The sequence below is a fragment of the Eucyclogobius newberryi genome, unplaced genomic scaffold (genome assembly GCF_026437365.1).
Source record: "Eucyclogobius newberryi isolate DKJ021-1_F unplaced genomic scaffold, fEucNew1.0.hap1 SCAF_19, whole genome shotgun sequence".
Lineage (NCBI taxonomy): Eukaryota > Metazoa > Chordata > Actinopteri > Gobiiformes > Gobiidae > Eucyclogobius > Eucyclogobius newberryi.
Window position 1 is genome coordinate 29,683,004 of NW_027315823.1, and position 19,975 is coordinate 29,702,978.

Sequence of the window (19,975 nt, forward strand, 5' to 3'; positions counted from 1 at the left end):
GGGACATTACGTCCAGTGTCTTGAATGGTGCTATATAAACCAAATTATCACTACTATTATTATTATAACATGGGTTGGAGTTCAGGAAGTTATCTTAGCAGGGAACTGATGGGTCTTGAATATGAAAACACAATAACTGACTTAAAGTTGAGGTCAAAGCCTGTAAGCATCGTCCGTATATGTAATGCAAAACTATCCAGAGGACATGCAGCCCACTTGTGCTTTGGAAATATGCTTGCCATGTTTTTTGTTTTGTTTTTTTCCCTCCTTTCTGTTCCCCTGGGTTTGCGCAGATCCATCGTTTAGAGACATGAACCTAAGTGAATGTGACATGTGGCTAAATAAAGATTGATCTGACACCAGGGAAATGTCAGGGGAGAGGCTCAGCTATAGGGAAATGTCAGCGTGTGCGGGCAGAGGGGCAGTGTGCTCCCATTCTCATGCTGATATATGATGCAGCAAGAAAATATTTATTCTTGATACGCTTAGGTTATTTCTTTTACAGAATATTACTGGCATGTTTGGCACCAATATGCAAAGATCTGTTTGGATTTGTGTTGCAATTATAATATTGACTTTCCGTTGATTTGCTTTACTCCAGTCAATGTAATGCCTTCTAACAACAGCGTGGATTGTGTAGAATTTATGGCTGGACTATTTTTACCTATTTTTAAGGTGAAAATAATATTACAAACAGCACCAACCAGCGCATGCTATTATTGCGTCCTTCGGCAAGACACTTGAGGGATGGTGCTGCTCAGAGGAGCTGATGGCGTAGATTGGCTGTCTTGTCTTTATCAGTCGAGTGAGCTGTGGCTACACACATTCTGTAGCCTGCCACCGCAGAGTAAGGAGTGAATAATGTAATATTAAGGGCTTTTTACAAGGAGTTAAGCATTTAATGTCAATATAAAAATATAAACTGTCCCCCCTTAAAAGGGAGGCATCAATATCCCATTTCCCAAACAGATAAATATTTCCTTTTGAGTACTCGCCAAAACTCTCAAAATCTAATTTATTTCATTGGATTCCAACAGCCTACTTTTTCATCATATATACTTATTTGAGGGTTTGTATTTTCCACTAAAATTACAGTACATGTTTGCATAATTATTTTATTTAGAAACACCTTTTTTGGGGTGCACGGTGGCAAAGGCGGTTAGCTTGCCTCCCAAGAAGGAGGTCATGGGTTCGATTCCCGGACCAGACCAACATCACATGATCTCTCTGGGTGGAGTCTGCATGTCCTCCTCGTGTTACCGTGGGTTCTCTCCAGGTTCTCTGGCTCCTCCCACCGTCCAAAGACATGCATGTGTTAGGTAAAAATTGGTAACTCTAAATTGGCCCTAGTGAATGAACTGTCTGTGATGTCTGTGTCTCTGTGTTGGCCCTGCGACAAGTTGGCCACTGTCCAGGGTGTACCCCGCCTAAGGCCCGAAGTCACTGGGATAGGCTCCAGTCACCCGTGACCCCAAAAGGGAACACCTTTTACTATTTATCTTGGCTACTGTGTTCACTCTGCTAAGAACCCACAGTTGGCATAACAGTGAGTGTTATCTTACTTTTAACCACTGATACACTGGTCCATTATAAACATGTTATATATCTCTTTTAAAAGCTAAAAAAATTTCAGGCACAATAATTCGCAATGTAACAAGCAAAAGCACCAGATCCACTTAGAAATACTACTACGATCATAAACAGAAGCTCTGCACTGATATTAGTGGTGGACTATGAAAACACACAGGATGGTCATCTGTTTAGTTTGTGAAAAAGCTGAGCTTACCCGCAAGTGGCAGTACCCGCAAAATTGCTCCCTAAAACTGCAAAAGGGCTCAGTTAACCGTAGTAACTATTTTAAATTTTAATTAAGTTTTGCACACCTGCCCGGTGTAATTTAACTGTTTGATGATTAACTATTTTATGTTTTCACACCATCTGACATTCAAGAACTTTCACAGTTTTCTACATCAGACTCGATTCTCGAGCAGACGGGAGTTTTGACTGCCATGGCTTTAAATGAATCTTGTCAATGAATCAATACATAAATACACAGCACAGACTGAGCATTCTACACAAACAGCACGATGTTTTAACAAACGCCTACATTGACCCAAACAAAGCACAGTGTATCAGCTTAGTTGAAGAACAACTGAAGATCCAACCCTAACATTCTGTTGTGATTTTGTGTGTGAGTGAAAAGTGACTACCACTAAAGCTAATCCTATTCTAAAATCCAAAGTCTCTACAATAATAAGCCAAAAGCAATTTTTTCTCAAGGTTACACGCTTACATTGAATTTGTGAGCAAGCACTCAGGATTTTCGACACTTATTACAACAGCCCTGTTTGTATTTTGGTAGAAGCACAACAACCCACGTGGAGTTATTTCATCCTCCCACCTCGGCTGTACACTGCTGTCTTCTCTCATGGACACATTTGTCAATCTGTCACTTCCAATGTGTCACCACTTCTTTTCCTCATCATGGGCTCACAATGTGCTCTGTCTCCAGCCTTGACACGGCAATGATGAAAAGTCTTTTTTTCCCACAAGTCGTTTAAAGTGATGGTATACGGGTTAGGAAAATGAACATACTCTTTCCAGACTGACTCTGGGGACATGGAACGTCACCTCAATGGGGAGGAAAGAGCCTGAGCTTGTGCGGGAGGTTGAGCGATACCGACTAGATATAGTCGGCCTCACCTCCACGCACAGTTTGGGCTCTGGAACCCATCTCCTCGAGAGGGGCTGGACGCTCCACTTCTCTGGTGTTGCCCGCGGGGAGAGGCGGCGGGCTGGTGTGGGCTGGCTTATAGCCCCTCAGCTCGGCCGCCACGTGTTGGAGTTCACCCCGGTGAACGAGAGGGTCGGGCCTTCAGATTGGGGAAAGATCTCTCACTGTAGGCCGACACAACCGTGTCTGGAGGAGTTGGAGGTAGTGTCTGGGGAGCGGGGAGTAAGGTAGTCCCTGCTTAGACTACTGCCCCACAACTCGGCCCCTGATAAGCGGAAGAAGATGGATGGATGAATACTCTTTCCAGGTCTACACAGTACATTGACATTGGTGACATGGCAGCTGTGTCCACAACTAGCCACTAAATGTATTTGATTGAAGTTGACCTAACAACATAAGCCAGGTAATATTTAAGTATTTATATTTATAACAGAACAATGACAAGCATAATCTTCACAAGAGTAGATGGCGAAGGCAAGGTTTATGTAACAGTAGAGTTTGGATCGAACAAATGTCTGCATTCCAGCATCATCATTATTCATCATGTTGGGTTTATAAGCCTTTTTATCTACTTCCCAGCCAGAGCAGAGTTACCATCAACATAAAGCTAACAAATATTAGCATGCTAATAATAGAATAAAACAGCAAACAGCGAACAGCAGTCTCATTTTGACACCACAAGTTGTTTTACAAAATAATGTATGGGGGCAAAACAGATTTGACTTTATTACATGCAAAAAAACAGCCCCTTTAAAAGGGAGAAAGTATGTAACTTCTGGTGAGGGACTTTTATTTTGTTGTATTTGTTTCCATGGATATACGTTATTGCTTTGCCTGGAATTGCGCATTCTTCCACATTCCTCCATTTGCTTAAACTGTAAAACACATTGAGCTGCATTTTTGTACGAAATGTGTTCTATATAAAAAGCCTGCTTTGCCATGCCTCAGTGTGGCATCAAACTTATATCTTGCATTCATCCAATTAGGAGTGTTTTTCTTGTTCAGTGAAAATACCTTTATAAACATGCGTTCTACCGTGAATTTTCCAGGCGACTTTCCACATTCCATTGCACTAATGGCCTTTCCCACGGCAGCTCCAACCAAAGAAGAGCCCAATTTATCTTGTGCATCTTATGAATTATTTGGCGATACTGTTGAATATATTTTTAAAAGCATCTAATTGATCTTTTCCCACTGCAGTTTCAGAATTACAATGCTGGTCAAACATTTTGAAGTCCACATTTTTATTTATTTTGAATTCTTTTCTGAGAGCTGTAGGCCAAGTATTTTCCTCTAACAAAGCTACAGTATGGAACAGTCCAGACAAACCAGACATCTGCACGGAGACAAGAAGACAAAAAGACATGTATTGTGCAATATATTAAAATGAATCTACCGTAAATGTTGTTTTGAAGACATGTAAAATTTAAATATTGAATATATTGTAAAAATAATTCTACAAAAGGTTTAAGATTTAAAATAATGAATAAAAAAGTGATGCTGTAAGCTTACAAATAATGGTAAAATGTGATGTTGCTGCACTTTTGTGATTCATTTTCACAACGTTTAATATTTGTCTGATAATTCAATTAAAAAAACAAATGCATTTAAAGACATGTTTTAACCCTTTTCTGTTGGATCGACATAACATCGTCTGACAATCTTTATCATAACACTCCAAAAAGATATCGTCCACCCCCTTTAAAACACAAACCTGTCAAGTTTAGACTTTGGTTAGAACTGCCATGGAAGTCATCCTAGAGTCAAAAAAAAGTCAAGCAGGACATTGTCGCGGGCGTATGATTCCCGTACATGAGCAGTAATATGAAGATTGTTCTCCACGTGCCAGCACAGCCACACACTGACAGTGGAACAGTGATATATGTTCCGGGAGATGGATTACTTGATTTTCTCCGCACATGTCTCCCCATCTCGCCGGAGTCTATTTGTCAAAGCCGTCTTTCCGGGTCTTGACTTACATCTGTCTTTTCGAGGACTCGTTGATACACAGTGGTTAAGTATAATTCCCATCACTCCCACTCACTCATCAGTTTCCTTGTTTTCCGGCGCTTGATTTAAATATATAATAAATGGCATTAAAAAAAGCTATTCTTGACAGCGCTGACAACTGTGAATTGCCCTTGAACCGCTTTTAATAGCGTGTTATCTATCTTTGTGGTTTATTCATCCTTCAAGTTCACTCCTAAGACCAGTGTCAGTATTTTTAAAGCAAAAGGCAAACACGTGTTGAGAAAAGTCAGGTTTGTTTTGCAGAGAAAATCAATGTTTTTTACAACTTGACCTTTATTTATTTATTTATGTATTTATTTGATTTGACGCTGATGTAACTGATTGAACTTTGGTGCTTGGACTCTGAAGGTGACAACAATGATCAAGTTGTTGAAGTTGTTGTGAAAAATATCTCACCTTTGGTCAAATGGCACTAGCAGAAGGGAAAAAAGACACATATTATATTTTGAGAATGTTTCCAAGCCATTTCAAAATATTAAAGTCAATTTAGATTTGTATTTTGCATTTACGGTGTCAAATATGGTCAATAATAATAATAATAATAATAATAATAATAATAATAATAATAATAATAACTTTTATTTATATAGCGCTTTTCAGTGACCCAAAGACGCTGAACATAATAAAAAAGGGGGGGGTATTTACAGACAGGGGGGACAACACGTACAATACACATTAATATACAGATAAAATGAACAAGACAGAAGAAGTAGAGAGAAAAAGATGGGGATGTAACAGGGGGTAGAAGTGTAGGCAATGGGGTAGAGGAGGCTAGGGGTAGGGGAGGTCATAGGCTTGGGTGAAGAGGTATGTTTTTAGGCGGGATTTGAATGTTGTGAGTGAGGGAGAGTGGCGGACAGGTTGGGGGAGGGAGTTCCAGAGTCGGGGTGCTGTTCGGGAGAATGCTCTGTCGCCAAAAGTTTTGAGTCGGGATGTTGGTGCAGTCAGGGTGAGAGAGGAGGAGGATCGGAGAGCTCGGGTGGGGCGGTGGGGGATGAGGAGGTCAGACAGGTAGGGGGGGGCAAGGTGGTGAAGAGCTTTGAAGGTGAGGAGGAGTATTTTAAAGTTTATGCGCTGCTTGATGGGGAGCCAGTGGAGAGAGCGGAGAACGGGAGTGATGTGATCACGGGACCGGGTGTGGGTGAGGAGGCGGGCAGCGGAGTTTTGGACCATTTGGAGTCTGTGGAGGGAATGGGAGGAGATGCCAGTGAGGAGGGAGTTGCAGTAGTCGAGGCGGGAGGAGATGAAGGCATGGATGAGGGATTCAGCAGCGGGGAGGGTGAGGCAGTGTCGGATTTTGGCGATGCGGCGGAGGTGGAAGTATGAGGTCTTGACAATGTGGCTGACATGGGGAGTGAAGGAGAGGGTGGGGTCCATGATGACACCGAGATTGCGTACCAGGGTAGAGGGGGTGATGGTCGAGGTGTCGATGCTGAGTGAAAAGGGACCAGTTTTATTGAGAGTGGATTTGGTGTCAATGAGGAGGAGCTCTGTTTTGTCACTGTTCAGTTTGAGGAAGTTGAGAGTGAGTCATGATTTTATTGTAGAGATGCAGGTTTCGATGTGGCTGAGGGGAGGGTTTTGGGTGGATTTGGTGGTGAGGTATATCTGGGTGTCGTCAGCGTAGCAGTGAAAGTCCAGGTTGAGTTGGCGGAGGATGTGACCAAGGGGGAAGATGTAGCAGATCTTCAAGATGTAGCAGATGCATCAATGTCAAAAAGGTTGTTCATACATATATTCCTTCTAAATTTGCTTTGCACCAAAGGTTCTAACCTCCTGCATAGTCTAGTTATTCAACAAATATTTAAAGCATTGAAGGCTATCTTGTATTTTTGTACGTGTTTTTTTTCAATGTAGGTTTTCTTTCATAAAACATGTTTCCATCTCTATTTAAATGTTTTTTTAAATAGTATTTTTTAGTATTTATTTAGTTTTGTTTGTTCATCCATATTATTGAAACCCATTCACTCGGTTTTTCGATCCTGGTTTGAGCAAAGTTTGAATCGGATCTAGTCCTGGTTTGACCTTGGTCTTGTCCTTGGGTTAAGTCCTAGTTTAGTCCCAATTTTGATGCAGTATTTGTGCAAGTGTAAACACACCCTTAGTTTATTAGCTCTTCATATTTGTCTCAGTTTTTTCTCTGTTAAATGTAAAGCATCTTAACAAAAGTTGGAATTAACCCTGGACTAGACCTGGACTAAACTGGGCTGGACAAGGACAAAAGTATGACCGCACTGTCTTTTTTCACATTTCAATGGCTTGATGTATGAAACATTCTTCTTTTTAAATGACCAACATTGTGCTTATTTTCCAGGTACTTATTATTGAGCCTTAACATAAGTAGATTGGCATTTGATTTATTTTTTCTTCCTTGTAAAACGCAAAATTGATCAAAAACAGCTTTGTAATAGAAATCAGTTCATCAACTTGTTTTTTTATTTTTTGAAAAGTGACAGCTACAGGACATTTTAGAGATTTAAGTTTCAAATAATTGCAATCAACTACAGGAATGGGAGTGGGGATAGGGGGTATAGGTAAAAACAGGAATAAATAAAAACAGGATTACTCTGAAACGTGAGAATCAAGCAAAATTCAACTTAAGATATCCACGAGGAAACGAGATTAAAAGCTCATTAAAGTAACTGTTGCATAACATGTCTCCTATATAATTACCTTCAACTTCCACACTTTATTAGACAGAGGCATCCATTTTGCTGACAGTGGTAACAATAAATACATACATCCACATCGTCGACAAGCAAGAGAAATAAGAATTAAAAACAGTAGTTAAACAACGTTTCCCGTCTTTTGCCTCTTTACCCTCCAGATAACACGGCTGGAATCCGGACGCAGCGCTCAGGCTTCAACCGCCACGAGCAGAACGTCTACTTCCTGCCCATCCTTGTGGTGGACTCGGGCCCGCCCTCGCTCAGCTCCACGGGAACCCTGACCATCCACGTGTGCGGCTGTGACCCAGGTGAGACGGACGAGAGCTGCCATTATCCGCATTATCTTCACTGTCACCTTCTGGGTCAGCGGCGAGGAGCATGGAAAAGGTCATCTGCGTACGAGACTGCGGTGGACAGCGAACACCTCACGGGGGAGCTCGCCGCGGGGGGATTAGTGCGATTATGACTTATACGAGTAGCGACGACGCGGCGTGAGTCAGGGGCCGGTCATGTGGCATTTTGGGTCTACCCAGTGAAGTGGAGAGTAATTGTGCTGTAGCATGAAATATGACACACACACACACACAGAGAACGCTTTCTAGGCATTTTGTTTCGAGTTTACGGTCACGCTCCATCCGGCTATTAATTTATGATTAAATTTGATTTTTGATGAGCTAATTTTCCCAACACGACAAACTGTAACATCTTTCCAGAATTAAAACATGAGAATAATAAGGAGCAATTTCACAGTACAAATATGGACACAACTTTAATTATTTCAGTAGAGCAATGTTGGGCTGTCATTTCATAGGTAATAATTTACAGCACATACAAAATGGCAATTGGATGCTAGTCGTATGAAAACGAAAATTGAATTTACCATGTGTAATTTGTTTAATCCGCTTATACCATGGTCCAACCAACTGCAATGGATGACTATAACAAACTGTTTGCTGTGTGTTGTTGTCCGAGACTTCAGTTAGCTCTCTTCAGTAGAAATTAGTCCCTCCTCACAGCAGCTCTTTTGTTTACCTGTTGCTATGGTGATGTCGACAGCGTTGTAATCTAGAATGTGATTGACTCCCTGTGCGGTTATACAAAAATAATGCACGCCAGCATTAGAATTCTCACTGACCATGGTATAATATAAGTAATTTAGATAGCTAGTTACGTTCTAGTAGGTCTACGTGCTACTACTGTCCAATAAAGTGTCATTGGGGTTGTGAACAGTTACAGAACAACTACATATAGAGGTCGAAGGAGTAAACAAATATGTTGTTGGTGAAGGAAAAAGGCTAAATCTCATACATATTTCATACATTTACTTTTTATACTTTTAATACTATAGTAGTGCTCAAAGTACCAGGTTATCTCAGTGAGACTGGACCGCGGAGAGGAACAAAAACCTCACCCTGAAAGACCCGTTCTACTTTCGGAGCATAAAAAACAAACTTGCATAATGCCGCAGTCTTCTCAGCACATCTCTGAAACGTCAAGTCCTCGGCCCATTATCACCTCGGCATGGTGAGCCCAAAATATTCCAAAGATTTTCTCTCTGACAAATAGATTTTGACTAATATTGTTTTGCCGGGGATTTTGTTTATAAATCAGTCCGAAAAACAGCATTATTCACGGTTGATTCTGCGGGACTAGAGGACTTACTCTTGGTCTAGCAGAGTTTTCAAAAGCCACATCTATTTTAGTGTCTCTCCTCAACTGTTATTAATAATGTGTGCAGAATACTGAGATCAGTTTTTGCAAATGAACTATTCACTTATACACTCACTTACCATATTTTCCGGACAATAAGTCGCACCGGAGTATAAGTCGCACCAGCCAAAAAATGCATAATAGAGAAGAAGTGTATGAAATGCGGTTGCAAGTGTGAAAATAACAAATAATATCACATATAAGTCGCTCCGGAGTATAAGTATAAGTCGCATCCGGGCCAAAACTATGAAAAAAGGTGCAACTTATAGTCCGGGAAATACGGTATATAGAAAGTATATTTTCATTTCTCATTTTTCTCAAGCCTGAATACACAAATCACAGAGGGACTCAGGGATGGAATAAACACAAAAGTTTTAATCCTAAATGATTCACCCACAACATGTTGACATACTTTTCATTTTGAACCTAAAACACTGCGACCAATTTACCATGTACCGTACTCACCTGACCCACTTTCCACATTTATTCCACATATGTCTTTAGTCATTTTGTCTTCTTTTTGTCTCCACAGAGGGAGCCATCCAGTCATGCAACGCCACAGCCTACGTGATGAGTGCCGCTCTCAGCCCGGGGGCGCTCATAGCTCTGCTGGTGTGCATGCTCATCCTCATAGGTAAGCAGATGGAACCACTGGCCTGTACAGTTTATGTATATATTGATGGATGAACGAGAGGGTGGATGTATGGCCGTGTGCTATGATGGATGGTCCGGACATCGGGATAAGCGCAATTCATCAGTATTGCGTTTTCAGGGGTCACTGCAGAGTTCAACTGCACCATTAGGACCTCCTCGGGCATTAGGTCCAATAGGGGAATGTGCACTGTTAAGAAGAGGAGACTGATGGCTGCTACAGGAAGGGTTGACCTAATGCCCTGCAGATATACGCACTGTATGGCCACACGAGTTTCTTTAAGTCGTTATTTAATGTATAAGGAGTCACGGAACACGCTCTAATATTTGGTCGGACCGCCTTTAACCTTGATTACAGCACACATTCGCTGTGGCATAATATCAATACACTTCTGCAATATTAAACGATTTATTTCCATCTAGTGTGTCATATTTTCTCACACAGAGAGTGACCACTGCACAAAACCTTCTCCAGCTCAAACACTCTCACTCTCACTCAGATCTGTGGCGGATTAGTTTCTTCTTCTCCTTAGAGGTTTTCCCTGCTTAATGCCAATGATTTGACCCTTCTCAAACACACCAGCATCTTTTCCATGACCACGGAATTTGTCTTTCCACATGGTAGTTTCAGAAATGAGAAGCCACTCGCTGCATCAGTTGGGTTTAAACACTGTGTTACAGCTGAGAGATCATCACTTGCAGTATATATCCAGTAGGAGGAAGAGGACCTAGTGTATTTGCTTAGATTAATCCCATTTTATTTTTATTTTTTTAGACAGGCAGTGTAATCAATGTGCCAGTGGTGGAAGAAGCACTTAATAGTGTTACTTAAACGCACTATATTAGTCTTGAAACTTTAGGACATGCATGAAATCACTCAAGTAAAAGCGTAAGTAGCACATGAAAAATCTACTTTTCACACCAATTTTAAGAACGGTTAATGGGAAACCGCTGGCATGCCAGGTGCCACAGGGGGGCGGTAATGCCATTATCATTGTGCCCTTGGACAAGGCACTTCAGCCACCTTGCCTCCAGTCTCCATGTATGCTGGTGAATGAAAGAGTGTGTTTAAGTGCGAGTGAGACATGCAAATTAGCCTCACACTACAACACACTACCGACCAAATTAAAGTAATAACATGCATATTCCAGAGTTTGCACATTAAATGCATTTCATAATTTCCCTTAAGGCAGGTAAAAACATCAAACGTTCATTCAACAAACCCATAACTTGACTTACAAGACATTATACACACAACATCTGAAAAATGACAAAGGAAACAAACTCTTTTCAGCCTTAAGCAAAAAGAGCCAAAATGGGGGTGAAAAGCATAAGATAATCTATGAGAGACTTGTTCTAAAGTTTGACTAGTTTCCAAAGTGTCCTATTGTGCTCTGGCAGTGTATTATGAGTTTATGCTTCAGATAAGACGCCATTCAAATGCTAAATTTAAATGTAATATACAGCCGTCTATTTACAGGTTTTAGAAATCATTTTATGCAAGCATAGTGTTGTATTTTTTTGTATCTATAAATACCCAACACAATTTAGCAACTTTTTATCTATTTTTTTTGTCTCAACAAAGGTGAAGTTTGAAAGAAGCCCTTCTTACTTCTTATCTTACACAACTTACTCTTCAAAAACGATGCCATTCCCCGTAGTATTTTCACAGTTTGACCGTAGAGAATGAATACCTGGAATGTCATGGCTATGAATTATTTTCTTTTTTTTTTCTCCTTTGCTCAATTTGTATTTAAGTTGCCATAGATAAACCCAATCCTAAAAACTGGGATCCTTCAAACACTAAATGAGCAGTAAAATCCAGATCAAATTGACCATATCCATTTTCACCCTGCAGTGTGCTTTGCGGTTGATCCATCCCTTTTTCCCTGCAATGAATTTGTGCAAAAGACCTAAGTTTAATCTAGATGCTGGGACGATGCCACACTTTATGAATGATACTAAGCCACTCTGCTGCTTGCAAATGCAGATTGGACTGGAATGAATGGAGCAGAAGTGGGGCGAGGGTTAGAGAGGAGCACGCAGGTAAAAGCGCTGGCTCAGCTCTCGCCTAGAACAGCGCGCTTTAAATAGACAAGGCTTTCCAGACATCACCTATACACACACACTCTACAGCATGCATCAACTCTGGGAGCCGGGAGGTTCACTATTGTCACATTTGAACATTTTATGAGTTGGCTTTTCCGTGCTAGGGTCCCAGTGCAGCGACAGCAGTAAAGGACAATGGTGTGGTGGTACTTTTGTCTGGTCGCATGTTGCTGCAGCTACAGCATGGTGGATGAGCCCACACTTACAGCTTTAACATTGCTATCTGTTTCGTTTTTAAAAGTTTTCTAATGAGTGTTGTTAAAATATGATGTGCATTAACCCCGCTGTGCAATTCAAAAGCATAACATTATTTATTCATGGTGGTTTTAAAAGCAACCTCCAATAGATATGAAAACATGCTGTTTCAAAAGACATGTTTCGACTAGAAATCTCATTTACCATAATGTTATGATCATGACCCTTCAAGTTCTTGTTGATCAGAGATTTATGTTTAGCAAAAATAACCAGGGGCGACCAAAATTGTTTAAACAAGTATGCAGTAAGTATAGTATGATGTCCTGATTTTTAGAATGAAGGTTGTTCTCCGGACAAAAAAAGCTGCAAAACACATGTTCATATCAGCAGTCATACTTGATCCTCTTTTAATTTGAAGTTGATTTTATGTTGGTATATCCTTATTTACATTTATTTAGGTGGTTACAAAACAATAAGCCCATTCTCTTCAATATAGTCCAATATATGATAGAAAGAAAATTGCATATGCGTAAGTTGTTAAATGTTAATTAGTATTTCTTCAACCTTTATTAATGTCTTATTCTGCAAATTTCTTTCTCTATTCTGAAAATGACCTACTGTGATGGCTTTGGAGCCTTTTTATACAATATAAGACTCCTCAGTTAAAACCAGAATGAATAACCCATGTTTGGATCTCTTTCCCCCCTTGAAAGCCTGATAGTCAGTCGAATACATTATACATGGCGCGGTGCATATTTTTAACGGCATGAGTGAGTAGCGGGGAATCTGAGCGACCGCGGCTGATGGAAAATGGGGGAAGACTCCCATCAAAGCAGCGGAGGACAGGTTCAGATTTGGACTGAGCTCGGTGCCATCGTCTCGGCAGTAGAAATGTGAAGACGGAGAGGTTGAAATGAGCCACATGAGGAGCCGGATCACGACTATTATAATGTGTGAACAACAAACATCAAGGGCAAATGAGGGCTCCCTTGTCTCGTGCGGCAGGCATCACCAGCAAAAGCAACACGGAAGCGACACTGCGACTTTCTATCACATGTTGTTGTTGGCTTTTAAGACCGTTTAATTCATTTGTCTCCACACAAACGTAAGTAATAGTTTATGCTGCTTTACGATGTGCAACTACTGTCGCAAATATTTAAATGGCCTTAGGACATCGGTGTCCAAACCTTTTTCATAGAGGGCCGTATTTTAAAACTTATATGGAGCAGAGGGCCACAAACAACCCGAAAATGTTGTTTTTTTGCATTTTACATAGTTTTGATATCTCCAACCCTTTAATAAGACTTGGAACATTAATATTATGTTGGTATAACATCGAAATGCTTCAATCTCTCCAATTTTACAGTAAAAAATACTACTTTTTGTTGTTTGGACCAACTTAACAGGAAGCCGGAGGGCTGACAAAAATTGGTCTGAGGGCCGCATTTGGCCCCCGGGCCTTAGTTTGGACATACCTGCCTTAGGAGAACAGTGAATTCATGTTTGTTTGTTTTCTATTATTTTTCATTTTTAGTGCTAATTATGAAGACAGGGCATAACTGTGAATAATAAGTGAATCAAGATAATTCTGCTGTGAAAACGTGGGTTATTGTTTTATTAGGATCCCATTCAAAAACTTGCCATTGCATAATAAAAATGAGCAATACCAATAATTATATCAAAAACATACTGTAATAAGGGTGATTTCATAATAATGAATCTATAATAAAAAGGGAATTTTGATAATAAAGAGGGACAATTGAAAGTTCAATGAAACATGTTCATATGGTCAGCCTTTGTGAGTTTGTGTTTAACTTCAATTGTGCAGCTGATTCTAATGAAACATGGCTCTATAAAGCACTGTTGACTTTAGAGAATGTGTTTAGGGGTAAGAAGTTTAGTCAGATATCTTAGATTAGCCTTTATTGTCCCCGAAGGGAAATCTGGGGAACATCTCCAGATCTGGACCAAGGCTTAACTGGAGAATTTGACGTGTGACGCATGATTTTGGTTGATGGGGTAAACCGGAGAAAAGGTGCGAACTCAAACGTCCGGCCCTTCTGTGGACGAACATTACAGCTGTTTTAATAATAAGCCGTCGCAAATAAATTAGATAAATGACAAGAATGAGAGGCGTGAATGCATTAGAGCCACGCTGGATTTATAAAAGCACTGAAAATGTTCTTTTTGTGTGTGTTTTTTTGTATTATATTTGACTAGCTTGGAGGTAACATCACCGGGCTCTTGTTCAGCCTCTTACCGACTGTTTCAACTCCAGCAGCAGGTTGCACAGCTGATCGATACTAATACTATTGCTCAATATTATGATTTTAATCTCTACTCGAACACTGCTTAAGCGTTAATTCCTTCTCAAAATTGTCCCTCTACTTTTCTCTGTATTGACCACCACTTCCTCATGCGCACGCCACATGCAGCACCATTAACTTGATTTGATCACATTAAAAACAACCAGACAGCCTCGCCTTTCACATGAAATTAGACATGATTAAGTCTTACATGCATTACTTTAACCAACTAACTCGCCCGCCAGATTTTCTTCATGTAGGGATTCCCGGTCAATAGTCCGATAATGTGAAAAATGAAAACAAACTCCTGGTTAATTTGCGAACAAACAAACAGCCGCCCTCCACTTCATTTATATACTAGCACTGATGGGTCCATTCCTCAGCATCTGCATACCTCCAATTACCTCCCATCTGCTGGCCCTGAACTGGAAGTAGGGCCACGCAGCGCGACCCAGGGGTAAATTAAGCGCCTTGTCAGGAGCACTTATTGCTACATCTGCGCACATGGGAGTCTCTTCACGTGCACACGACATGCAGCTCGAGCTATACGGGCTTTCGTATTTACATGACTCCTCCATGTATTAATAATATAAACAGAACTTCAATGCCAATGACATTTCAAGAGGACACAGACAGCGGTTGGTGGAACGGTTGCACAGTTTACAGTTTTCGCTAATTCTAAATCTCTCAAGGTGCATTGCATAACATTTATGGTGTAGGGTACAGAACGTGCTCAGTGTTATTTCCTCTTCCACAACTTGGTATTCAACTTATCTACCTTTCGTTTATTCTCACACTAGGGGTGTTCTATTCACCTAAATATTGCTTGAATTGTTGGCTAGATTTTGTTAATTTCCATGTCAATACTGGCTAAAATTATCCAATTTTGCCAAGATAGTAGAGAGCAACACTGAGCCTTTAAGCAATCATTCTGTCGAAGTATAAATGACCACATGGTTTATTCATTTTTTGGAAACAGGATGTGCCCTGTGTTACCAAGAGTCAGTATCAATACTGATTCATTCAATATTTTCACTGAGAATCATTCAGTAGCAATACCAGAAAGTGATGGCTGTGTCTTATTGTATGACTCATAAGAACAGATAAAAATCACAGTAAATGGTCTTATCGTTATGGAATACATTGTGAAATATAAAATCATGACATTTGAATTGTTGCCAGATTAGAGGCAATAAATCACTCCAGGGTGAGAAATGGCTTTAGCCACTGCATCACTTTTTTGTACCCCTCTTTACTGCACAAACTGACTCTCATTTGGCAATTTAAAGCCTATTAAATAATTGAACAAAAATTAAATGTTTTATTCACATATAAATATGACTTATTATTATTTACTATACTTGTTCAAGGTAATGAGGAGGCTGGAACGGTTCAGAAGCCCTGCACTGATAGTAAGGGACGTCTGTAGCATAATGTCTATGCTAAAAAGCCTTCAACTGTCTGACGTTTCAAGGCAGTGTCTAATAACCAGTGACATTTCAATCAAGGACTGAATGATTCCAGTATAGACCAGACCTTTACTGTTAGACTCTTATTTGCATGTACAAAGAATTTCGTAATATCAAGTTTACATCCTACTATTAGTCACTCCTTACTCTTACAATTGATGCAAATTCATCGTAATTGTCTTCTTTCAGACAATCAGTATGCTCGTCTGTGTGCCGCACAATTTACCTCAAACCATGTCCATTTCCCCCGCCCTGTTCCAATTAATTCCCCTTACGCACTATAGCCGAAAATAAACACAATAGTTAGCGTGTCCGTTCCCATGGTACTGGCAAAACAGTGCAGAAGAAAACCAATGCATATTATCAGTAAGAGATCCTGCTATAAATCCCAATTGGAGTTCAGCGGAGCACGAGGGGCGGACCCTCTCTGCAGTGCATACTTTGAGGCCATTTATGCTAAATGAAGACAATTACCAACAAAAGAAACTAGCCATTTGTATAGATGATAGTTTGGTGCTTTGCATAGAAGGGAGAAAAAAAAGAAAAGAGCTGAACTTCACTTTGCAAGTCAGGTGCATTGTAGTTACGTGTGTAGGGGCCATTGGTGAAGAAAATGAGTGCTTCTGTGTTATGACAGTTAAGACCTTTGTCAGAAAGTGTCTAATTGCAACAAAAACTTGTAAAACATTATTGGAAAGTTTAACTAGAATAACATGTTTATACCTCTTAGCCGCAGTAGCTATGAAATATCTATTTGAATAGTCAGCAGTCATCTAGGGTCTGCTTTTGCTGGCACACTGGAGAAGGAACCAATTTGTATTAAGCTAAAAGCACCGACAGATTGTATCAAAGTTCTGGAAATTTAGCAATTCAATGATCTGGACTCATCTGCTGAGGGTATTTGGACTTTAAAAACATGGAGGAAATTCATGGTTTACCACTTGTTGACTTTATGCCAAAAGGTGATAAGAAATGCAGGTAAATTAAACAATATTATTATTATTATTTTATTAACAACACAATTAAGCAACTTCTGCTAGGACCTGTAAATGTGTGACATGGCATTAAACCAAATGATTTCAAACTTGCATTTATTCAGTTACAAACACGCCCATGGAGAAAAAAGTAGATCAGAAAAGTTGCATGGTGTAGCTTTAAACTGATACTGCCCATTTCTCATAGTAATATGTCATGGTTACCACAAGAATTATGTATGCAGTCACACACACACACACACACACACAAAATACATGAAGCTGAGTACAGATGAACCAGTTAAGGAAACGGCATCAGAAGAGCCGTCTGCACCAGGAGCAGCAGCTGATCCTTAAAGTGATCAAATAATTAAAATAACTAAAAAACGAAATGTGTGAATAGAAGCTAAGAACTTGAATATGGATCAATGCATTTTGTGGTAGGAATAGAATAAAACCACGACATAAATACTCACAATAAAGAAAGAATATAAAAGTGTAGTACCAACCAAACAATCAATAATGGGCTTGGTTTTTGAACATAATCGGTTAAATAAATCAACTTGGCCATGCATTTATTTTGTCTGGTGAAGCTGGCATTCCTTTCAGCCAACAGCATGTTTCCAACAGACTTCTGCTCCCCACTGGTTAATAGTCTATTCAGATGCAATATGTCCAAAACCGGTGCCTCTCTCCACCGCTCATTGTCTGCCATTGGCCTTCAAAGGAGATTAGTGAATTCTGCTGACATGTAACAACATCTGATTGGGCCATTAAGAACTGCATCGCTGCCAATCAAAACTAAGGAACAAAGTTTTACCATCTGCTTATCAGAGAAATTTCTATGCAGAAGTTGGTCTAATTAATGTCATTTCCACTAATTAAATGCTCCAAGAAGGATAAGCATTTTTCGCCAGTTCATTAATGCATTCAGATGTGGAGCCAAAATGCAGGAATAAACATTTTTGATGTATTATCCACTCACACAGGCTGAAGGATGAGTCTCCCTCTGCCAGTTGCTGCTTAAGAAAACATGAGCTTGCATATATGGTGAAAGATAATCCCCAAATGCATTTGCAAAAAACGTTTGTATTTAATTTGTCTAACCAACATTTTAGTTTAAAGAAAAGCCAAACTTTATTGCCTTTATAAATGGAATATCTTATAAAAGTTCATAAATGAGCTATATGAGGCTCAGTGGGTGACTTCAAAAAGGAAAATTCACCATTCAAATTCTGTATGTGCTTTATTTTTACTTTTTACAGCTAAACTCCACCTATAGCCACAATCCAAATGAGCCGCTGAACTGAGGATTAATGGGGAACAAGTTTACTACTATATTTTATTTTCATTTATTTCTATTAATTAATTATAATATTATTTTTTCCTTATTCTTATTCTCATTTTTTTTTCAATTTTATTTTATTTTTTTCAATTTTTTTTTCTTTCTTTTTTTTCGTTGTATTCTTTTTTGAAATTTAAATCTTATCTTATCTTTATTGATTGATTGATGACACAGTGATGCCCCTTGAAATGTAATGGCTTCTGGTGGCAGCACACAGCAAATTAACCTAGTTTGCACAAAAAAAGAGCAGTGGATGTAGTGTTAGTCCAACTTTTTTTTTTTTTCTCCGTTTGATGATCCAGCCATATTTTGCCATTCTGTTTTTGTCAAAACTTGGTGCACAGAATTGGCTTCATTCTTACTTTAGGATCACCCGCCTTTCCAAACTGCACATGCACATCCTGCACCAGTCCTATGCTAATTTTGTTTCTCTCTATTATTGTAATTATTGAACGAAAATGAGACTCAATTACTGTTTATCCATTAGTCATTCATGATCTCTACCCCAGGGTGCATATTTCACTCTTTATCAGATGTAATAGCCATATCATCCCAGTAGATCAGTGCAGTACATACAAGACAGCAGGCTTTATTCTGTTTTTTAAATCACTATTAGGCAATTTTAATAATGATCCATATTTATAACTTGTTTTCAACGAACATTTGGTTTAGTGTCTGGTCCCCCTGCTGGCTGTATTGAGTATCGGCTCAGAGGTTGGGCCTATGAACTAATGAAATAAGGGATTTTATTGGAATTTTACTATTTAGTATTCAGTTCTCAGTCCTGTACTTACTTGAAATATAAATGTGATAGGTGAGTTTTTATTTTATGTTTATTGTGTTTTAAGGAAAATAAAGGCCATTGCACTGGTATCGTGGTTCACTAAAGTCTGTTTTAAATGTTCCTTTTAATTTAGAGGAAGTTTTCATATGGTGGAAGGAGGTGGAAGTGCCAGCCTGTGTCTAATCACAAGCACTAATTAAAATAACCGAGTCCAAATTAAAAAGTTATCGATTTATGTGCAAACTGCTTTTGTTTTCCTGCTGCACTCTTTCCCTATAGCACCATCCATCTTTATTGTTATCTCGTTTTTAAAGCTGGATTCATTTCAGTGCATTCCATTGTCTTTTGAGTGGCGCTGGAGCCTAAAGTCTTGAATGTGAATGAGTATTGATATACAGATTGGTGTCCATTAAGCCTTTTTGAATCATATTTCTGACCAAGGCAATCAGCGTTGTGGAAAATCAATCCTCATGCATTGGAAATATAAAAGCTAATCATAAATTATCCTCCCTGCTGCGCGTTCCCCCAGGAGGTAGAATCAAAGTTACAATGGGAGTAATCAGAAGCTTGAAAACTATTAAATGTCCATCTTGGGCTCACATGTTTAATGCATTAGTCTATTTCAGAATTACCAATATGTGTGTGGGCCCCTGAGCATAAATCTAATAAAGTCGTTATCGCTCTGTTCATTTATCTGCTTTGACATGTGTATGGAGTTTTAGGCTGTTTGCAGTGCCCAAGAATCAGTATTTAACTAGAATAACACAATACATTTATCTGAAAATGTAATTATATATAACTTTTAAAAGCAGAGATAGTGAGTGCTTCCTGGGTCTACAATTGCATCACAGTCAGGTGCTCATCAAGCATAGAAAAAACATAAGCTACTTACAAAGAATGCCAAAGAATGCACTCTTGGTAGATGGCCAAAAAGCCCAAATGCTGAAGCACCTTGAGCGGTTGTAAGTCCTTTAATAGAGAAAGGGACGCCTACGCGT

At 39.5% G+C, this 19,975-nt stretch overlaps 1 protein-coding gene across 1 annotated transcript in view; it reads left to right on the plus strand.

Moving 5' to 3' along the window:
* LOC140365974 (cadherin-22) overlaps positions 1-19,975 on the plus strand; it is a 256,099-nt gene that overhangs the window by 231,424 nt on the left and 4,700 nt on the right. The window contains exons 11-12 of the mRNA XM_072452603.1: positions 7,593-7,742; positions 9,677-9,778. Of these exons, the coding sequence (XP_072308704.1) occupies positions 7,593-7,742; positions 9,677-9,778 (252 nt within the window). The remainder of the gene's footprint in view (positions 1-7,592; positions 7,743-9,676; positions 9,779-19,975) is intronic.